Source organism: Phyllobates terribilis, unplaced genomic scaffold, assembly GCF_046119375.1.
Source record: "Phyllobates terribilis strain yellow unplaced genomic scaffold, ASM4611937v1 Scaffold_71__1_contigs__length_7168151, whole genome shotgun sequence".
Classification (NCBI taxonomy): Eukaryota; Metazoa; Chordata; class Amphibia; order Anura; family Dendrobatidae; genus Phyllobates; species Phyllobates terribilis.
Window position 1 is genome coordinate 2,474,341 of NW_027362831.1, and position 19,973 is coordinate 2,494,313.

Genomic DNA, 19,973 nt, shown 5'->3' on the forward strand with positions numbered 1-19,973 from the left:
TTGTGGGGCCCATTATTCTGTATGGAGGACTATGTGGGGCCCATTATACTGTGTACTGGTTGGTCCACAACTTTATCCAAGTTTTTCATTTTGGCCCTCTGCATATTTTGACCTTTACATCCCTGATGTAAAATCAGTATGGGTAATGTACATGGAATGGCAATAATGGAAAGCTGCTAATTGGACTTTGCTAGAAGCCTCCTAATATAGCTGAACACGTAGAGGATGATATGCTGCAACAAATTAAAAAAGCAACAAAAACAAGTCATGGTCAAAAGTGTTGGCTCTCTTGAAATTGTTCCAGAAAATGAAGTAATTCCCCCAGAAAATTATTGCAATTACATGTTTTATTATACACGTTTATTTCCTTAGCGTGTATTGAAACAGCACAAGAAAACAGAGAAAAAAAAGGCAAATTGAACATAATTTCACACAAAACCACATAAAATAGGTCGGACAAAATTATTGACACCTTGCCAAAATTGTGGGTAAACAACTTTGTTTCAAGCATGTGAAGCTTGTTCAAACGCAATTGTGGCAAGTAACAGGTGTGGGCAATATGAAAATAACAACTAAAACCAGATAAAAAAGGGAGAAGTTGATTCAATCTTTGCATTGTGTGCATATGTGTGGCACACTAAGCATGGAGAAAACAGAAAAAGAAGAAGAGAAGTGTCTGAGGACTTGAGAACCAAAATTGTTGAAAAATATCAATAATTTCAAGGTTATAAGCCCATCTTTTGAGATCCGGATGTTCCTCTGTCCAATGTGCAACATAATCAATAAATTTACAACACATACAGTCAAATATGGTGGAGCTTCAAAGAGGTTTTGGGGTTGTTTTGCTGCCTCTGGTCAGGTACCTTGACTGTGTGCAAGGAATCATGAAATCTGAAGATTAGCAAAGGATTTTGGGGAACAATGTAGTGCCTAGTGTCAGAAAGTTGGGTTTGCGTGCTAGGTCATGGGTCTTCCAGCATGACAATGACCCCAAACATACTTCAAGAAGCACCCAGAAAATGGATGGAAACAAAGTGCTGGACAGTTCTGATTAGCAATGAATCCGGATCTAAATCCCATTGAACACCTGTGGAGAGATCTTAAAATTGCTGTTTGGAGAAAAACATTAAAATTTGAGAGTCCTCAGTGGTTGATACAATCTTTTCAGTTAGCCATTAGTCAGTAAGCTTTCGAGACTACTCAGATCTCTTCAGCAGACATAGTATAACACAAAATCTGAAGAGTCACATATTTATACACAAGAGGGCACAGCAATAATGCAATAAATAAGACAAGTGACGTGAAGCAGAACTATCCGTTTCGGAAAGGGATAAGCAGTTGTGGCCGTAAATATGTGTGGACACAAGTAGATCTATTCTTTTTTTTCTTTTTTTGGGTGGCGATGAGAATTCATCCTTGTTTTATTTTTTTGCCCTGTCTTCCCTACATACAGACCCCCAGTTGGACATTTGCTACATATAATTAAGTACATTACATTAGTTGTGATGCAGCTGAAAGTAGCTGGGATCTTGTGGTCATGATGTGAGTTGGGAATCTTTATCTTGTCCGTGGTCATTATAAATGGACGGGTTTTACATATACAGTTGGTGAGAACAAATTTTGTAAGCTTCACCACAAAGGTGAAACTATCCTCCCGGTCAGTTTGCTTTCCCTCCCAGTACCTTTTCATTCTAACAGTGATAGGTTTCTGGGAGATTATACTTGTTCCTTTTATTTTTGGTTCTCCTTAGCCTGCCTTCTTTGCCCTATATGAATGTGTTTTTGTTTCTCATTCAGAGGTTTCGTATTTTACTTCATACTTTCCTTTTCCCTCGTTGAGAGTGTGTTGCAGCCTCCTCTCTAGTTCCTCAGGAGGTATGAGAAACTCCTCAACGGCTTATTAGTTAGTTAGGTGTGTGGTGGCATTTTTAGCTGTGCTGCTATGTTTTTTTTTTCTAGTTTCTACAGAGACTAGTTGGGTGTAGTTGCGGCATTCTCCCCTGTGTGGGATCTCTGGTGGCTATCAAGATGCGCTTTCTGGTTAAAACATTTCCCACATTTTGAACATGAAAAAGGCTTCTCCCCTGTGTGAGTTCTCTGGTGCTTATCAATATCCGATTTCTGGTTAAAACATTTCCCACATTCTGAACATGAAAAAGGCTTCTCCCCTGTGTGAGTTCTCTGATGTTTGATAAGACTTGATTTCTCTGTAAAACATTTCTCACATTCTGAACATGAAAAAGGCTTCTCCCCGGTGTGAGTTTTGTGATGTTTGGTAAGAGTTGATTTCTCTGTAAAACATTTCCCACATTCTGAACAGGAAAATGGCTTTTCTCCTGTGTGAGTTCTCTGATGGTTGATAAGAGTTGATTTCTCTGTAAAATATTTCCCACATTCTGAACAGGAAAATGGCTTCTCCCCTGTGTGAGTTCTCTGATGTTTATTAAGATATGATTTGTGTCCAAAACATTTTCCACAATCTGAACATGAAAATGGTTTCTCCTCTGTGTGGGTTCTCTGGTGCTTAAGAAAACTACATTTATGGTTAAAACATTTTCCACATTCTGAACATGGAAAAGGCTTCTCTCCTGTGTGAGTTCTCTGATGTTTGATAAGATTTGATTTCTTTGCAAAAGATTTCCCACATTCTGAACATGAAAATGGCTTCTCCTCTGTGTGAGTTCTCTGATGTACAATAAGATTTGATTTCTCTGAAAAACATTTCTCACATTCTGAACAGGAAAATGGCTTCTCTCCTGTGTGAGTTCTCTGATGGTTGATAAGAGTTGATTTCTCTGTAAAATATTTCCCACATTCTGAACAGGAAAATGGCTTCTCCCCTGTGTGAGTTCTCAGATGTATATTAAGATATGATTTCTGTACAAAACATTTCCCACAATCTGAACATGAAAAAGGCTTCTCCATTGTGTGGGTTCTTTGGTGCTTAAGAAAACTAGATTTCTGGTTAAAACATTTTCCACATTCTGAACATGGAAAAGGCTTCTCCCCCGTGTGAGTTCTCTGATGTATATTAAGATATGATTTCTGGTTAAAACATTTTCCACATTCTGAACATGGGAAAGGCTTCTCCCCTGTGTGAGTTCTCTGATGTATATTAAGATATGATTTCTGGTTAAAACATTTTCCACATTCTGAACAGGAAAATGGCTTCTCCCCTGTGTGAGTTCTCTGATGTGCGATAAGATTTGATTTCTCTGTAAAACATTTACCACATTCTGAACAGGAAAATGGCTTCTCTCCTGTGTGAGTTCTCTCATGTGCGATAAGATTTGATTTATCTGTAAAACATTTACCACATTCTGAACAGGAAAATGGCTTCTCTCCTGTGTGAGTTCTCTGGTGCCTAACAAGACTTGTTTTCTGATTAAAACATCTCCCACACTTGGAGCAAGAAAATCTATTCTTCGCTGTGTGAATTTTTTGAGGTTTAAGAAAAGACTTTTTGAGAGGAAAACTATTTCTATATTCTGAATGTGAAAATGGCTTCTTTGCATTAGGAGCAGTTTGTTTTTTAATGCTTATTTTGTGACTTTGATTTTCCTTAGTAGTTGGTAATGGATCAGAAGACAGGACCTGTTTCAAAGGATCAGATGACAGATCTTGGCTGTGAAGGGATGATTGTAAATCTGGAGAAATGTCATTCATTTGAATTGTATCCTGTTGGATCTGAAAATTATCTGATTTAAAAATTGAAGATGTCAGCTGTCCCTCTGATCTCCTGGTACAGACATCTGCCAAGAATAAAACCAATTATTATTTTTAATAAAAAATCCTTGAATTTTATATTTTTGAACATTTCTACATAAACTGTCCGTAAAAAAGGCAAGTTATATAAAAAAATTCACTTATTCACCAGGACAATGACTGTCTAATAGAAAACCTCATAGGATGGACCAGTAGAGCGTAGTGTTCAACTGTTTGTTCATTCTGCCTCCAAAATATGGAATAAAAAGCCACCAAACAATGTTATGTAGGCGAAAATAATACCAATAAAAACTTCTACTTATTTGACAATAAACAAGTCCCCACTCAGATCCATCATCTGTCAATGGAAAAGCCTTAGTTACTTACCGGTAACGGGATTTTTCGGAGCCCATGACAGCACCACGAGAGAGAGGATCCGCCCATCAAGGACAGGAAACCTACAGGTTAAAAAGGGCAGCACCTCTCTCTCGCCTCAGTTTAGTTAACAGAGCATGAGAGGACCGCCAAGGTTAGTTACAATAAACACATCATTACATTAAGTACATTACTTTCACCAACTTCTCCCAAAGGTGCACAAAACAAAGGAAAGCCAACTCTACGGGAGTGCAAAACACCAGTGAAGGGAGGGAATATACGGGTGCTGTCATGGGCTCCGAAAAATCCCGTTACCGGTAAGTAACTAAGGCTTTATTCGTTCTCCCATGACAGCACCACGAGAGAATTACAGAGACGAAAGGAAATTAGGGAGGGACCACTGCTTGAAGCACCCTTCTCCCAAAGGTGAGATCGGCAGAGACACCCAGGTCCAATCTATAATGCTTATAAAAGGTAGAAGGAGAAGACCAAGTGGCAGCCTTACATATCTCTTCGATGGAAAGCCCTGTTTTCTCCGCCCAGGAGGTTGCTATCGCTCTAGTGGAATGAGCTCTCAACCCCTCCGGAACCTCCTTATTCCATGAGGAGTAGGTGAGGGATATGGCCTCTCTAATCCATCTTGCAATCGTAGACTTTGAGGCCTTACAACCCTTTCTAGCCCCCTGATGGCATATAAATAGGGAATTATCCTTCCTAAAACTGCGTGAAATCTGTAGGTATTTGAGTACGCACCTCCTCACGTCGAAAGTGTGTAGCCTCTCCTCTTTTTGATTTTTTGGGGGAAAGCAAAAGGTTGGGAGAACTACCTCCTGAGTTCTATGGAACCGAGTGACTACTTTTGGAAGAAAGGCTGGGTCAGGTTTTAATACAATCCTATCATCCTGAGTAAATGGCGGACATATGGAAAGAGCCTGTATGTCACTCACTCTTCTGGCGGAAGTCAGGGCCACTAACAGGGCTGTTTTAAGGAAAATAATTTTTGGGGAGGCTAAATCTAGGGGCTCGAAGGGAGGATTAGTTAAGGCATCTAGGACCAAATTCAAATCCCAGGGAGAGGATTTTGCTTTGATAATGGGTCTACACCTAAAGGAAGCTTTCATAAATCGTGCTATCCAATAATTAGCTGCAATATCGGAAGAAAACAAAGCTCCCAAAGCCGACACCTGTACTTTTAAGGTACTAGTGGTAAGCCCCAATTCTAAGCCCCGCTGCAGAAACTCTAGTATTTTCCCAATAGGGGGCCCCTCCTCTGGTTTAAATTCCGTAAATGATAAAAACTTCCTCCAGGTCGGTTGTATTTTGTCGCAAAGAAGTCCACTGTCGGAAGACCCCACATTGCCACAATTCTGGAGAAGATTTGAGGATTCAACGACCATTCTCCCTCTTTTATGGAAGTACGGCTTAGGAAATCAGCTGTGACGTTTTCTTTCCCTTTTAGATGAATAACTGAAAGGGAGAGACAATGATCTTCTGCCTTCTGAAGAAGTCTGTCCGCTACCCTCATTAAGTCTCTTGAGCGGGTTCCCCCTTGGTGATTTATATAAGCTACCGAGACTTGATTGTCCGAGAGTATATGGACATGCTGGCCCTGTAAATATATAAGGAACTTGTTGAATGCATAATCCACCGCCAAAAGCTCCTTAACATTTGATGACAACTGTATCTCACTCCTTGACCAGGTCCCCTGAACTAAGTTTCCTTTGAAGTGAGCTCCCCAACCTGCAGCACTCGCATCCGTAGTTAAGACTGCCATCGGCTTACACTCCCAGGGGACCCCCTTAGAAAGATTATCGTGTCGTAACCACCAATGAAGGGAATGTATGGCCCGAGGACACAGGGTAAACTCACGGTCTAAATGTCCCTCTAGGACTGAGTTGTTATACAATACATCCCACTGAAGAGCCCTTGAATGAAATTGTGACCAACGAACTGCGGAAAAACTCGAGGTTAAGGTCCCTAATAGCGACATGGCTTTACGGAGTGACATAGAGGGTTTATCCATACACTGTCTTACCAAACCCTGGATTCTTGTAATTTTTTCTTCAGATAAATAACATAACTGTTCTTTTAGAATCTAAAATGGCCCCCACATACTGCGGAGCTTTGAGTGGAGTTAATCTAGATTTTTCTAAATTTAGAAACCACCCCAAGCCCTCCAAGACAGACATGGTCACCCGAAGGTGGGCCTCGCATTGAACAAAAGAGAAAAGAGTTTCCCACTATCAGGAGATCATCTAGGTAAGGGATTATTAGAATGTCTCTTTCTCTTATATGGGCCATAACCTCTGCCATTAATTTGGTGAAAATTCGCGGGGCTATTGCTAACCCAAAGGGAAGTGAAGTACTGAAAGTGTTTAACCACCCCCTCAATTTCAATGGCCAGCCTCAGGTATTTCTGATAGTAACTATGAATGGGAATATGGTAATACGCATCCTTGAGATCGAGAACTACCATATAACAGTGGGGAAAAAGCAACTTTATTACTGTTTTCAAGGATTCCATTTTGAAAGTGTCTACTTTAAGGAAGCTATTTAAAGATTTTAGATTTATAATTGTCCTGAAACTCCCATGCGTTTTTGGGACCAAGAAGAGCGAGGAGTAGAATCCGAGACCCTTTTCTGAATCTGGAACCTCAATCAGGACGTTTTTCCTTATTAAGACTTGAATTTCCGATACGAGGGCAGTCTGGCGTTCTGGGGAGGAACTAGAGGGAACAATCATGAATCTCTTGTGAGGAAAAGCTTGAAATTGAAATTTTAGATCATACTTAATCAGGCTCAAAATCCAATTACTATGAGAAATCTGTTCCCAAGCTGGGAAAAATAATGACAATCTCCCTCCCACCTGGGCTGATTGTGCATTCACTGGCTTCTGCTCATTTTTTGGAGATGAACCAAAGAGAAGGCCTCTACCTTTTCGACCTCTTTCTTCGGACTTGTCCGGTTCCCTGAAGAATCTTCTTCGGATGAATTTTCTTTTCCGAAACGATCTCTTAAAGGAGGGTAGAGGTACCGATGGAAAACCCTTCTTAGGATCTCCGGCCTTCTCCAATAATTCGTCCATAGTCTGGCCAAAGAGATATTCCCCTTCACAAGGGATTGTACACAGCCTGGACTTTGTCTGTACATCCCCAGGCCAGCATTTAATACATAACGCTCGTCGAGCCGCATTTGACAGAGCTGATGACTTTGCTGCCAATCTGACTAAGTCCGCAGACGCATCAGCAAGAAAGGCCGCTGCACCCTAAACCAGTGGAAGGGAAGAAATAATCTCCTTCCTAGAGACACCATCCCTTAGCTGACTGGAACAGTTAAACAGTCAAACCATCAGGGCTCTAAATGTGCAGGTGGCTGCTACTGCTGGTCTCAGTGCTCCTGCAGCTGTCTCCCATGCACCTTTTAAGAAGGTATCAGCTCGTCTGTCCAGGGGGTCTTTTAATGCTCCCATGTCATCAAACGGGAGGGAAGTCTTTTTTGCCGCTTTAGCGACAGCAACGTCCAGCTTTGGTGCTTTTGACCAAGAGGAACATATGGCATCCTCAAATGGGTACCTCCTCTTGAAATATGGAGGAACACTGCCCTTCCTGTCGGGTTTTTTCCACGCTCTATCAATGAGGTCTTTAACTCTTGTATTCACGGGAAAACGTTTTCTCTTTTTCTGACCTAATCCACCAAACATTACGTCCTCCACAAATTTTTCTGCCCTCATGTCTACAATGCCCATGGTAGGCTGGACAGCTTTTACCAAGGCATCAACTTCCTGCAGAGGAAAACACTGTCTATCCGATTCACTATCACAAGAAGAGAGAGCAGAGGAGGAAATGTCAGATATGTCAGAGTCTGAACCCGGCTGAGGTTCCTGAGAAATATGAGTAGATTCTGAGCCTTGCAAAGCCTTGCCTATTTCCTCTCTAATTAAAGTTTTTAGGCCCAGGCCTCCGCCATTACTTTGTTAATACACAGCTGGCACAATTTCTTATTATATGCATCTGGGAGCAGATTGCTGCATAAGGCACATTCTTTATGTTTCGATTTAGCTGAACATTTCTTGCTCTGAAAGAGGAGTTTATAGAAAGAAAAAAGGAGGAGGAAACTATTAGTAGAACTTCCACGAAGATTCCACTTACCCCACAGAATATCTGGTACCGCAGAAGAATCCATCATAACCGGCGGGGAATCACGCTGAACCGGACCATTTTTTCTGCTCTTAGTGGTGAACTTCCTAGCTGAACGACTAGACCCAGACCGGGAATGACGTTGCACCACCAGTTGTGAGGGCTCCCCAGAGGGCTGCTCCTGCAGCAGTTGTTCTTGCTGAGGTGAAAGCTGCTCCTGTGAATCTCCCATGTCTACCAAGGTAACAATGGGCTGGGAAGCACCTCTGTATGTTGCCAGGACTCTTTTATACTGGCTATACCAGGTACCATGTGTGGGCTGATTTATTTATTTATTTTCATTTTTTTTACGAACCCAGGAGGGAGTTAATTGTTCCCACGTGGTTCCCCTCCCCCAGGTTGGCTCACCGCCGCCTGCCCAGCTGACGTTGTCTTCCTCATGGCTTCGGCGTCCTCATGCTCGCGCGCACTTCCCGGTTGCGCTCGCGAGCTCCGCCCACTTCCGGTGACGTCCCCGACGCACCGGAAATACGCCCGGTTCTCCTGCCTCGCACAGCGGGGGGGGGGACGTCCGCTAGCGGCTCCACACATGGCGGATATCTACCTCCCGTGAGGGGATGTCACGCCTGCCGCAACGCACACGGAGGTGCCCTAATGAGCCCTGCCGTGGCGTCTCCAGAGGCCCAGAACCGACAGCTCCATCCAGCGCCCTGTGGCTCCCTCTGGGGCAAGAGACCATCTCCTGCAGGTAAGCCTGCGAGGTCTCCCATCATGGACAGGAAACCTAAACTGAGGCGAGAGAGAGGTGCCGCCCTTTTTAACCTGTAGGTTTCCTGTCCTTGATGGGCGGATCCTCTCTCTCGTGGTGCTGTCATGGGAGAACGAATAGAACAGAGGTTTCGATATTATTAGTGGCTCAAAGGCTCTTGAAAAGCAACATGGCTTCCATAAACCAATACAGCAATATCCACTCTCCCAATGTCAGATCTCCCCCTCGCTTCTGAGCCTTGCAGTAGTTTATGTGCCTAAGTAAGTTACATTTAGCATCCATGTATTTGGTATTACTATAATGAGAAGAACCCACTTAATTTACGGTGTGTATCTCCTGGAGCACAATCTGGACACTATGTGTTGGGTAATAAAACAGCATATTTGCAATTTTCACTCTCCAACATCCACTGTGTGCTAATTTCTGGAGAGTGACTGTGGAGTCAAAATAGTCACTTCTCCTATAAATTAATTCACTGAAGGTTATAATTTCCAAAATGGAGTCACTTTATGGGGATTTCTACTGCTCCGGTTTTCTGCCATTTTGTCATATTAAGGATTCTGCAAAAGGTGTGTCCCATCTCGTCTGGGACGTCGGCTTCTCCTCCTGCTTCAACTTGTGTGACGTTTGCTTTTGTCACCAGGCGCCGCCTTATTCATCCTGCAGGCAGCGCTGGTGATGGAGGAGACGTCAGAACCAGAAGCTCTGGGTGGCTCATGCTCTGTCCAGCCACTAAGATTAGGGAGCCTGGGACCAGTAGTACCATCCAGTCTGGCAGTATGGGTGTGTCTGCTGTCCAGCTGGAATAATCTGCTCCCGGCTTCAGCCATTTGGAGAGCACCACACCCTACTAAAGCAGGAAGCATATTGCCGGAAGCAGCCAGATACAGCCTTGTTCTCCTCTGGTTCAGTCCTCTGTGCTCAGCTCCCGGCTTGTGTATTTGTTTCCTGTTGTGACCCCGGCCCGTTTACTGACTACTCTTGTGTCTTCTGATTTTGTATTTTCTCTGCCCTCCTGTTCTGACCCGGCTACCAGACTATTGTTCTTCCCATCTCACACCACAGAACAGCAGGTAATACCGTGGCCCAAGCCTAGGGGTCTCTGTGTAAGTCCAGATCCATGTAGAGGGGTTAAAGGGTGATGAGGAAAGTAATTTGTGAAATATGTAAACGGGGTAGATAAGGCAAGGCTGTTCGTGGTAGCCATCTTTTGAGCTTCCAAAGCGCCCCCAATACATTGTGTCTGCAAACTATTCCAGCAAAATCTGCATTCCTAATAGCTAAATTGCGCTTCTTCCCTTCTTAACCTGCCATGTACCCAGACAGTAGTGTACAACCATATATAGGGGATTGTCAAATTCAAAAGAAGTTGGAAAATAATTTGTAAGGTCCATTTGTTTCTTATTATCCTTTGTGAAAAATTTCAAAGTTATCACCACATAAAGTGACATCTGTCAGATTTGAAAAATGGGGCCTGATCATCTGCACATTCTACGTACGCTGTCATTTGGCTTTGTAGTTTACAGACCTGGGCAGGTAACGGTCAGCGTCTCCTAATCCCAGGGGTAGGTGGATCCTCCAGGTTGTAAGTTCTATAGAAAAGGGCTTTCACAATTTCCCAAAGTAATTTGAACGGAGGAGAATGTTGTGGTCTAGAGGCAAAATGGTGATCACACGATTGTGATACAGCTGGACTACACCACCGATAAAGCAGCCACAGCCGGTGACTGAGAAGAATCTGTGACTTCTCTGTATTTAGTGATTACTACTCACCTGGGTAGTCATATGTAGGAATCTCCTCTTTACACAGCTCATCACCCCTCACATATGTCTCTGTAGTATTAATATGGGTCTGATCTTCACCCTGAAACAAATATGATAAAAGTCAAAGACAGATGGAGAAGTCACATCTATGATCGGCTCTAATCCTGCCATCTCCACCGTTCTCATTACACAAGTATAAAACATAATAATGGTGGATAAAACAAGACTGAATCCAAAAATACAAAACCTTTTCAGCCGTCTACACATCATAGGTGAGATCTCATGACTCCTTCTCTCCATCTACCTGATGATCCTGAGGAACATTGGGACCTTCTTGTTTACAGTCATGTGGAAGAAGAGGACGGGGACATCTATCTGGTGTTGTCCTCTTACTGGATAGATCTGAAGGAAACACATACAGGGACTGAATTCATTCTTTACATACAGATAATTATAGGCCGTGTGTATTTAGTCCTGTCTAATACCTGGTGATGTGAGGGGCTGGGGAACCTCCATCATGACGTCCTTGTACAGATCTTTGCGTCCTTCTAAATACTCCCACTCCTAAATGGAGAAATAGACAGCGACATCCTGACATCTTATAGGAACCTGACACATACAATGATACCGTCATCTCCCCGATCCCTTCATAGCGTTACTGTATAATGTTCCAGCATTCCCAGCAGTGTCACCTCTCCAGTCAGCAGCTCAATCATCTTGTAGGCGAGTTCTAGAATCTTCTGGTCATTGATGTCCTCATGTATCAGGGGGTGAGGTGGAGGCCCTGTGATTGGGCTCAGGGGTCTTTCCCATCCCTCAGACACAGGGTCCTGACAGCGCTTATTAGAGGTCTTCTTCACTACTGTGTAATCCTGGTTATGGAGAGACACATTAATAAATCTCACTCCAGACATTTCCAGAGTCCTCACCTCTCCAGTTCTGTCCATCTGTTATTCCCATAGATAAGAATGATGTAATGTGACGTCATCAGAATCTCTCACCTCTCCAGTAAGCCGGAAGAGGATCTCTATGGTGAGATGTAATATCCTCTCCGCCATCTTGTCTCTGTCCATATCCATCTTTGATGGGTAAATCATAAAAATTTTCTCATATAGAAGATCTTCACTGAGAGGATCCAATATTGTAGAGACCTGGAGGAGAAAAAGATAAGTTGATGGAACATCATAAAAATCCTGTGTAATAACACAACTATTGGAGATAATGAGGGGAAACATATGAGGAGATTTATTATTTTACAGTATTTCGTTTTTTTCTTTACATCTAGTAATAAAACCTATATATTTTAGGACACATACAACAAGCAGTTTCTTCCTTGGAGTATGTAGCTGAATACGTTTCTCATAGACGCACTGTCAGGGAAATATTGAGAAAATATTAACAATTTCTTAAAACAGTGTATAATATTTTGTTAAACCCCATTAATGCGGATACATCATAGTATAGAGCAAATATATATACAAATTGAAGAGAGGTGACACCTACTAGACTCCTGGATGGTGTTCAAAGGTAGAAATTCAAAAGTGTGGAGATATGGTGACTCTGGTTACTTGGGTCTGCAGAAAAGAGCAGAGAGTGGCAGACACAGAGTTATCAGCTGAGAGGGACTGTGGAGTCAGAGATACACAGAATAGAGCTGGACGTAGCATACCTGTGACCCCTAGTTCCGGGTTATAAGGTGGTACTGCACGTAGTGGCTTAGAGGAACACTGTGTCCACCGCTAGTTCCTGGTGCTGTGAGCGTTGTCAGGGGCAGGATGGTATCAGCTGACCAATCGCCACCAATCCCGCAGTGCTGTGTAGTGTGAACTCCGGAAGTGCACGTGTGACGTCACCGGAAGTGATGCAATGCTCCCAGGAAGCTGTGCGTTCCGCAGGCTGGTGTAAATGCGTTCCAGTGAGCCGGAAGTTTGAGTGCCAGGGAGAGAGAATGTGCGTTCCACTAGTATAGAGCATAAGACCCAATGGGCATGAGCCAGAGCCTTTGTTGGAGTGGAGAAGGATCCAGGAGAGGGGACAAGAGTGTACCAGAGAGGAAAAATCTGCAATAAAGGAGACAATATATGAGTAGGATATGGAGATCAAAACATGTATATTATTGACCTATTCAAATTGAAGACCACATTTCCAAATGTCAAATACATTTCAACATAGGGTCACATAAGATCCCTGGGTGACAAGTTTCTCTATACCAATTGTTCAATGAGAACCAAACTCCAAACATAAAAAAAACTTATATAAAAAGCCAGCAGGTCATAGTCCCTATTAAGGCCTTTCGGCTCTAAGGACTGTAATTCATGAATCCAGTAGGCTTCTCTACGTTTGAGAAGACTCACTCAGTCGCTCCCCCGACGTGGTGTCAAAACTTGTTCCAATACCTGGTACTTGAATTGAGAAATACTATGTCCTGCCGTGATAAACTGTTGGCGAATGGGTAACATTAGGTTTTTGCACCAAATTGTGGACTTGTGCTTTGAAATCCTATCCTTTATGGGCTGTGCCGTCTCCCCTACATAGATTCGGCCGAATGGACATTTAATAAGATATACCACATATGAACTGTCACATGTAAAGTACCCTTTGATGTTGCATATTTTGCCAGTTTGTGGGTGATGAACAATGCTACCCCTGAGGACATTGTTGCATTGACGACATTGGAGACATGGGAATGTGCCCATTTTGGGATTCTGCAAAAACCATTGTTTAGGATCTTGGTGCGCTGTGCCCAAATCGGCACGTACCAGAGAGTCTCTAATATTGGTTGCTCTCTTAAAACAAGGTAGGAAAGGTTGTTGGAATGCAGGGATCGTGGGATAGCCGGTTTGTAAGATGTTCCTGTGTTTCCTAATGGTTTTATGTAAGATGTAGATGAAGGGGTGTAACATGTGAACGAAGGGGATTCAGTCCTTAGTGTTTGGACGAACAGCTCTGGAATTCGACGCCTGGGGATGCAAGAAGCTAGGTGGATAGCCTCGTTCAGTGAATTTGGTCGACATTTCTTGTAACCTCTGATTGTGGATAGTTTCACTGGACACAATCCGTTTGACCCTCTGAAATCGTGATGTAGGTATAGATTTCTTCATCGACCTTGGATAAATGCTAGAAAAGTGTAAGGCTGTGTGCCCACGATGCGTTTTTAATGTGTTTCTGCAGTGTTTTTTGCAACTGCGGAAACGCATTAAAAACGCATGGTAGAAGGGCAGCAATGCTCCCCAATGATAATCCGCATGTGCTGTGCACATGCTGCGGAAATTTCCGCTGCGGATTATCATTGCGGAAAAAAACGCAGCACTACCAATTATTTTAGGGAAGTGTTGCGTCTTCGCCGCCATTGACTTGCATTAGACCGCATGGATTACGCATCACTGTATATGTAGATGCGTAATCCATGCGTTCTAATGTGCGGATGGTACCCGGGTGTAGATGAGAGGAGAGTCTCATCCACACCCAGGTACCATTAAAAAATCTGTAAAAAAAGAATAAAATAAAAAATAAATATATATTTACCTTCTGGCGGCCCGCGCTGCGCTCCTGCTTGCTTCCCGGCACTTTTAAGTGGATTGAAGGCCCTGCGCTGGCGTCAGAGTCATGTGATGGGTCACGCGACGCCGACGTCAGCAGGTCTTTCAATCCACTGCTGCCAGCAGCCGGGACTGATCGAAACAAGACAGTGCAGGCCATCGGAGGGCAAGTATATATATATTTTTTTATTTTTACCACTCTCTCGGTTCACACTATATAAATCCATGTTGTTTGCATGGATTTATATAGTGTGACCTAGTTGTCACAAGCACTTTCCAAGTGATGCTAATCGCTTGGAAAGCGCTTGTCAATCCACATGCGGAAATGTCAGTGAATAACGCTCCATTTCCGCAAGTCCCTGGCAGGAAAAAGCATGTACAATCCGCATGCACAATCCGCATGTACAATCCGCATGTACAATCCGCATGCGTTTTTTTCTGCCAGGGAGATGCAGAAACGCTCAGGAAAAAATCCGGAGCATTTCTGCATCGTGGGCGCATAGCCTAATAGGCCATTGCGATCGGTGAGCTTGGAATAGAGGTCAGTTGTTAGGTGGCCCTGTGTATCCTTGATCACCACGGTATCAAGGAAACTAACACGGCTTGAATCATATGTCATGGTGAAGCGTCTTGAAACCACAAACGTTTAATGTTGTGGGATTGATTGCGTCAGATAAATGTCTTCTAATACATTTTTTTAGCGACTCTGACGTGCATCCCACATATTGTAGTTTACTCTCTATACATTCTATTAAATGCACTGCTCAAAAAATACAGGGAACACTCAAATAACACATCCTAGATCTGAATGAATGAAATATTCTCATTGAATACTTTGTTCTGTACAAAGTTGAATGTGCTGACTACAAAATCACACAAAAATTATCAATGGAAATTAAATTTATTAACCAATGGAGGCCTGGATTTGGAGTCACCCCCAAAATTAAAGTGGAAAAACACACTACAGGCTGATCAAACTTTGATGTAATGTCCTTAAAACAAGTCAAAATCAGGATGAGTATTGTGTGTGGCCTCTAAGTGCCTGTATGACCTCCCTACAACGCCTGGGCATGCTCCTAATAAGGTTCCGTAAACTCCTGGACAGTCTGTGTTGTAACGTGACGTTGGTGGATAGAGCAAGACATGACCCAGCTTTCGTCCTTCTCCATCACAGCAACATCCCTTTAAAAACATATAAAAACTCGATACTGAGACTCTTGATCACGTCTGCTAGAGCATGTATTCCCTCGCTATGGAAAAGTAACACTATCCCGACAATCTCACTATGGTTCTCCAAAATAAATGAGATTATGTTAACGGAGGAGCTCACCTACACGATCAATAACTTCCATGATAAATTTTATAAAACATGGTTCTACTGGAGTTTAAATCTTCCGTTGATTACCTTGACCTCATAGGGGAAAGCTAAGTCTATACTTAAGGAGCCTCTCCGAAGTTACCCTAACCCTCTTACCCATACATTACTTCCCTTTGTCTTTGTGTGCACTTGTGTTTTTGGTTTTAACTACTCGTTTTTTCTTTTATAGCCCTTATTTGTTAATCAACATGAATATGTAATGACTTAATGTTTAAGTCTGAGTCACCACGCTGGTATATCCTAAAACACATTGAACCAATGTTCTACCAGCGACTCTACTTTGTATTGTGTTTAATTATTTCATTTTCAAATGTTTTGGAAATACTGGTTATTGTTGTGGTTATGGGGTCATGTTTGACCTACTACTTGTTGCACAACTAGTACCCGGTGTTTGTATTTGTATTTCCTTTTCAAAACTTAATAAAGATAAATTTATAAAGGATAATCAAGTCACATTGCGTTTGATATTTGTTTCTTGAAAAAAACTCGGTGAAAGTTTTCCGCCCAGTGTAGAAGCCTTTATGGATACAAAACTCAAACAAAATATGCAGAAGAATTTACAAAGTCTGGAGGATGGATCTCAGACATCAAAAAAACTAAGTTTGAAAGAGATATCAAAGACAACGAGTCAAATTCAATTTACGCATGGAAATGAAACAAACCAAGAGCTACTGTTCTGAAATACAGGTCACACAATAAATTCAAAGGAAACAGAGGAGAGCGGAGGTCAGCTTCACAAAACCTAATGTGTCCATGGGTTCCTCTAATTATAATTCTCTGAGGACTTATCTGATGCATCAGTGGGACCAACTAAAGACAGATGGAACAAAAATAAATTCTCAAGTATTCCCCAAAATTCAGCACAAAACAACGGGCGGGCAGAAAGCAAAAACGTGCCCGGACATGTGCGTTCCATGCCGGAGTGCATCACGGTCTCCTATCTGCGAATGCGCATGTTCGGAAGCATGCGTTCCACACATATGGTATTGGATTGCATCCCACCAATATAGAAAAATCCTATCTCTGAGATCAGCGTCATGGGAGACTAAAAGCAAGTATTGCACATCATCCCATAATGCAATAGGCATGTAGATCTACTTTATCACTACATAAAATATGGGATGTTGGCCCACAGTAAATTCCTAAATGGTCATATTTGACCCCTATTGCATAATTAGAGATACAGAAGGATCACCACACTTGTTAGTTACTAAATAGTATATATGGGATATAACTGATAAGAAATAATTCTGATATAGAAGCTCAGATATTTCGATGAAGTACAACAATATGTGATCCCCATTCACAGGGAACTGAGTAGCAATGGGGAGAGTATAAAATCCAAAAATGTAATCCGGAATGGGTCTGTATTCATACAAAACAGGCATAGGAAATTTGCTCATTCAGTCCCTTAGGGGCTCGTGAATCCAGTCTAAAAATCCACTTACTTTCTTTTTTGAGAATACATCTATTGTGATCACCTCCTCTCACATTGGGTTTAACCACCTCAATGATACAAAAGGAGATGTCTCCGGTTTCACTTCAATGTGCACTGTTAATGTGTCTCGCTAATGGGGTGTACTGACCATGGCATATATCACCCAACTGCCCCCCACCCTCCTCCTAGACTCTGTCTTGGTCTTGCCTACATAATCTAGGGGGCAGGTACATGTGGCCATATACACAAGTACTGAGGTTTTACAGTTGGAATAATCTCTCTGAAAATTTTTTTTAGTCGTGGAGGAACTCGAGAAAGATTTACATGGTCTCATCCAATTACATGTACAACATTCTCCAGATCTAAATAAACCGCAGAGATTCTTCTATCTAGCCAAGTCCCCTTGGGTGCAGTTTTTTTGTAGAAACTATGCACTAAATGGTCTCTAATTGACTGATCCTTTCTGAAAGTTATTGTGGGAGTAGATCCCACAGCACCCTCAGGTCTGGGTCAGTCACAAGTATATCCCAGTGTTTTCTGAGGATATTAAAGATGCAGTCACTCTGACTGTCGCAAGTTTTTCTTACTTGTGTTATCTCATCTTTTTCTTGGTCTCTTGGATAGGTATGTAGGAGTGTCTGTCTCTCCCATTTTTCTGCAAACAATAATGCGGAATCCAAAATGTACCAGGAGTACCCTTTTTCCCTGAATCTGTTGTTCAGGTCTATTGCCTGTATATTAAAATCTGTGACATTATGGCTGTACCTTTTCAACCATAAAAATTAGCTCTTGGGTATTCCTCTTTTTATGGGGATGGGGTGGTGGCTATCCCACTTCAATAGTTTATTAGTGCTTGACGGTTTATGGTAGATGAATGTCCCTAGGGTCCCATCCGTTTCTTTCTTGATTAGTACATCCAGGAAAGGCAACTGGTAATCATTAAACTCAGATGTAAATCTCAGGCCGACTCTGTTGAAGTTGAGTTCCCTGACACATTCAAAAGATTATTCACTCGTCCCTGACCAGATGATTAAAATGTAGCCAATATATCTATACCATACCCCAATAAATGGATGCCACCACTTATGATCATCCCTGAATATTGTGGTTTCCTCCCACCAGCCCAGGAATAGGTTAGCATACGAGAGAGCCCAGGGGCTCCCCATCACAGTACCCCTGAGCTCGGGTAAGTACTTCCTATCAAAAAGAAAGAAGTTATGAGTAAGAGTGAATTTTAGAAGATCCTCCATGAAGTCATTATGTCTGCTACACTCTATTGATCTCGATTTCAAGAAATGTCTTACTCCTCTGATACCATCCTCATGCGGTATATTACTGTACAAAGCCTCGATATCTAGTAAGGACTGCTCCCCTACATGCATGTATACATGCTCGAGGGTATACATGTAGGGGAGCAGGCAAAGGCAAAACCATTTTACAGAGGGATTATTCCAACTGCAAGACCTCAGGCGGTACTGGGGGAACATTACACTGTGTGGGGGCATCATACATCCTGCATAAGGGGCATTACACGGTGGGGGGGCATCATACATGCTGCATAAGGGGCATAATGGGGGCATTACACTGTGTGGGGGCATCATACATCCCACATAAGGGGCATAATGGGGGCATTACACTGTGTGGGGGCATCATACATCCTGCATAAGGGGCATAATGGGGGCATTACACTGTGGGGGATCATACATCCTGCATAAGGGGCATTACGCTGTGTGGGGGCATCATAAATCCTGCATAAGGGGCATAATAGGGGTATTACACTGTGTGGGAGCATCATACATACTGCATAAGGGGCATAATGGGGGCATTACACTGTGTGGGGGCATCATACATCCTACATAAGGGGCATAATAGGGGTATTACACTGTGTGGGGGCATCATACATACTGCATAAGGGGCATAATGGGGGCATTACACTGTGTGGGGGCATCATACATCCTACATAAGGGGCATAATAGGGGTATTACACTGTGTGGGGGCATCATACATACTGCATAAGGGGCATAATGGGGGCATTACACTGTGTGGGGGCATCATACATCCTGCATAAGGGGCATAATGGGAGCATTACATTGTGTGGGGGCATCATACATCCTGTATAAGGGGCATAATGGGGGTATTACACTGTGTGGGGGCATCATACATACTGCATAAGGGGCATAATGGGGGCATTACACTGTGTGGGGGTATCATACATCCTGCATAAGGGACATAATGGGGGCATTACACTGTGGGGGGCATCACACATCCTGCATAAGGAGCATAATGGGGGCATTACACTGTGTGGGGGCATCATACATCCTGCATAAGGGGCATAATGGGGGCATTACACTGTGGGGGGCATCATACATCCTGCATAAGGAGCATAATGGGGGCATTACACTGTGTGGGGGCATCATACATCCTGCATAAGGGGCATAATGGGGGCATTACACTGTGTGGGGGCATCATACATCCTGTATAAGGGGTATAATGGGGGCATTACACTGTGGGGGCAGTAAAGGGGTCCTGTCCTATGAGAACAATACGTTTCCTCCCTTCCTGTTTCCATAGTTGGGTCGTATGTACAGTACAGACCAAAAGTTTGGACACACCTTCTCATTTAAAGATTTTTCTGTATTTTCATGACTATGAAAATTGTACATTCACACTGAAGGCATCAAAACTATGAATTAACACATGTGGAATTATATACTTAACAAAAAGAGTGAAACAACTGAAAATATGTCTTATATTCTAGGTTCTTCAAAGTAACCACCTTTTGCTTTGATGACTGCTTTGCACACTCTTGGCATTCTCTTGATGAGCTTCAAGAGGTAGTCACCGGAAATGGTCTTCCAACAATCTTGAA

General features: G+C 42.8%; 2 protein-coding genes across 2 annotated transcripts; both read right to left on the minus strand.

The window, feature by feature from the left end:
- Window positions 1-328: 328 nt before the first annotated feature.
- LOC141194447 (uncharacterized) lies at window positions 329-10,870 on the minus strand. The gene is made up of 2 exons (XM_073662368.1): window positions 10,759-10,870; window positions 329-3,752 (listed from the first exon to the last, which is right to left on the minus strand). The coding sequence occupies exon 2, from the start codon at window positions 3,664-3,666 to the stop codon at window positions 1,972-1,974; it is 1,695 nt and encodes a 564-aa protein (XP_073518469.1). The 5' UTR covers window positions 3,667-3,752; window positions 10,759-10,870; the 3' UTR covers window positions 329-1,971.
- Window positions 10,871-11,396: 526 nt separating this feature from the next.
- LOC141194417 (oocyte zinc finger protein XlCOF29-like) lies at window positions 11,397-11,855 on the minus strand. The gene is made up of 2 exons (XM_073662331.1): window positions 11,751-11,855; window positions 11,397-11,621 (listed from the first exon to the last, which is right to left on the minus strand). The coding sequence occupies exons 1-2, from the start codon at window positions 11,844-11,846 to the stop codon at window positions 11,397-11,399; spliced, it is 321 nt and encodes a 106-aa protein (XP_073518432.1). The 5' UTR covers window positions 11,847-11,855.
- Window positions 11,856-19,973: the final 8,118 nt, after the last annotated feature.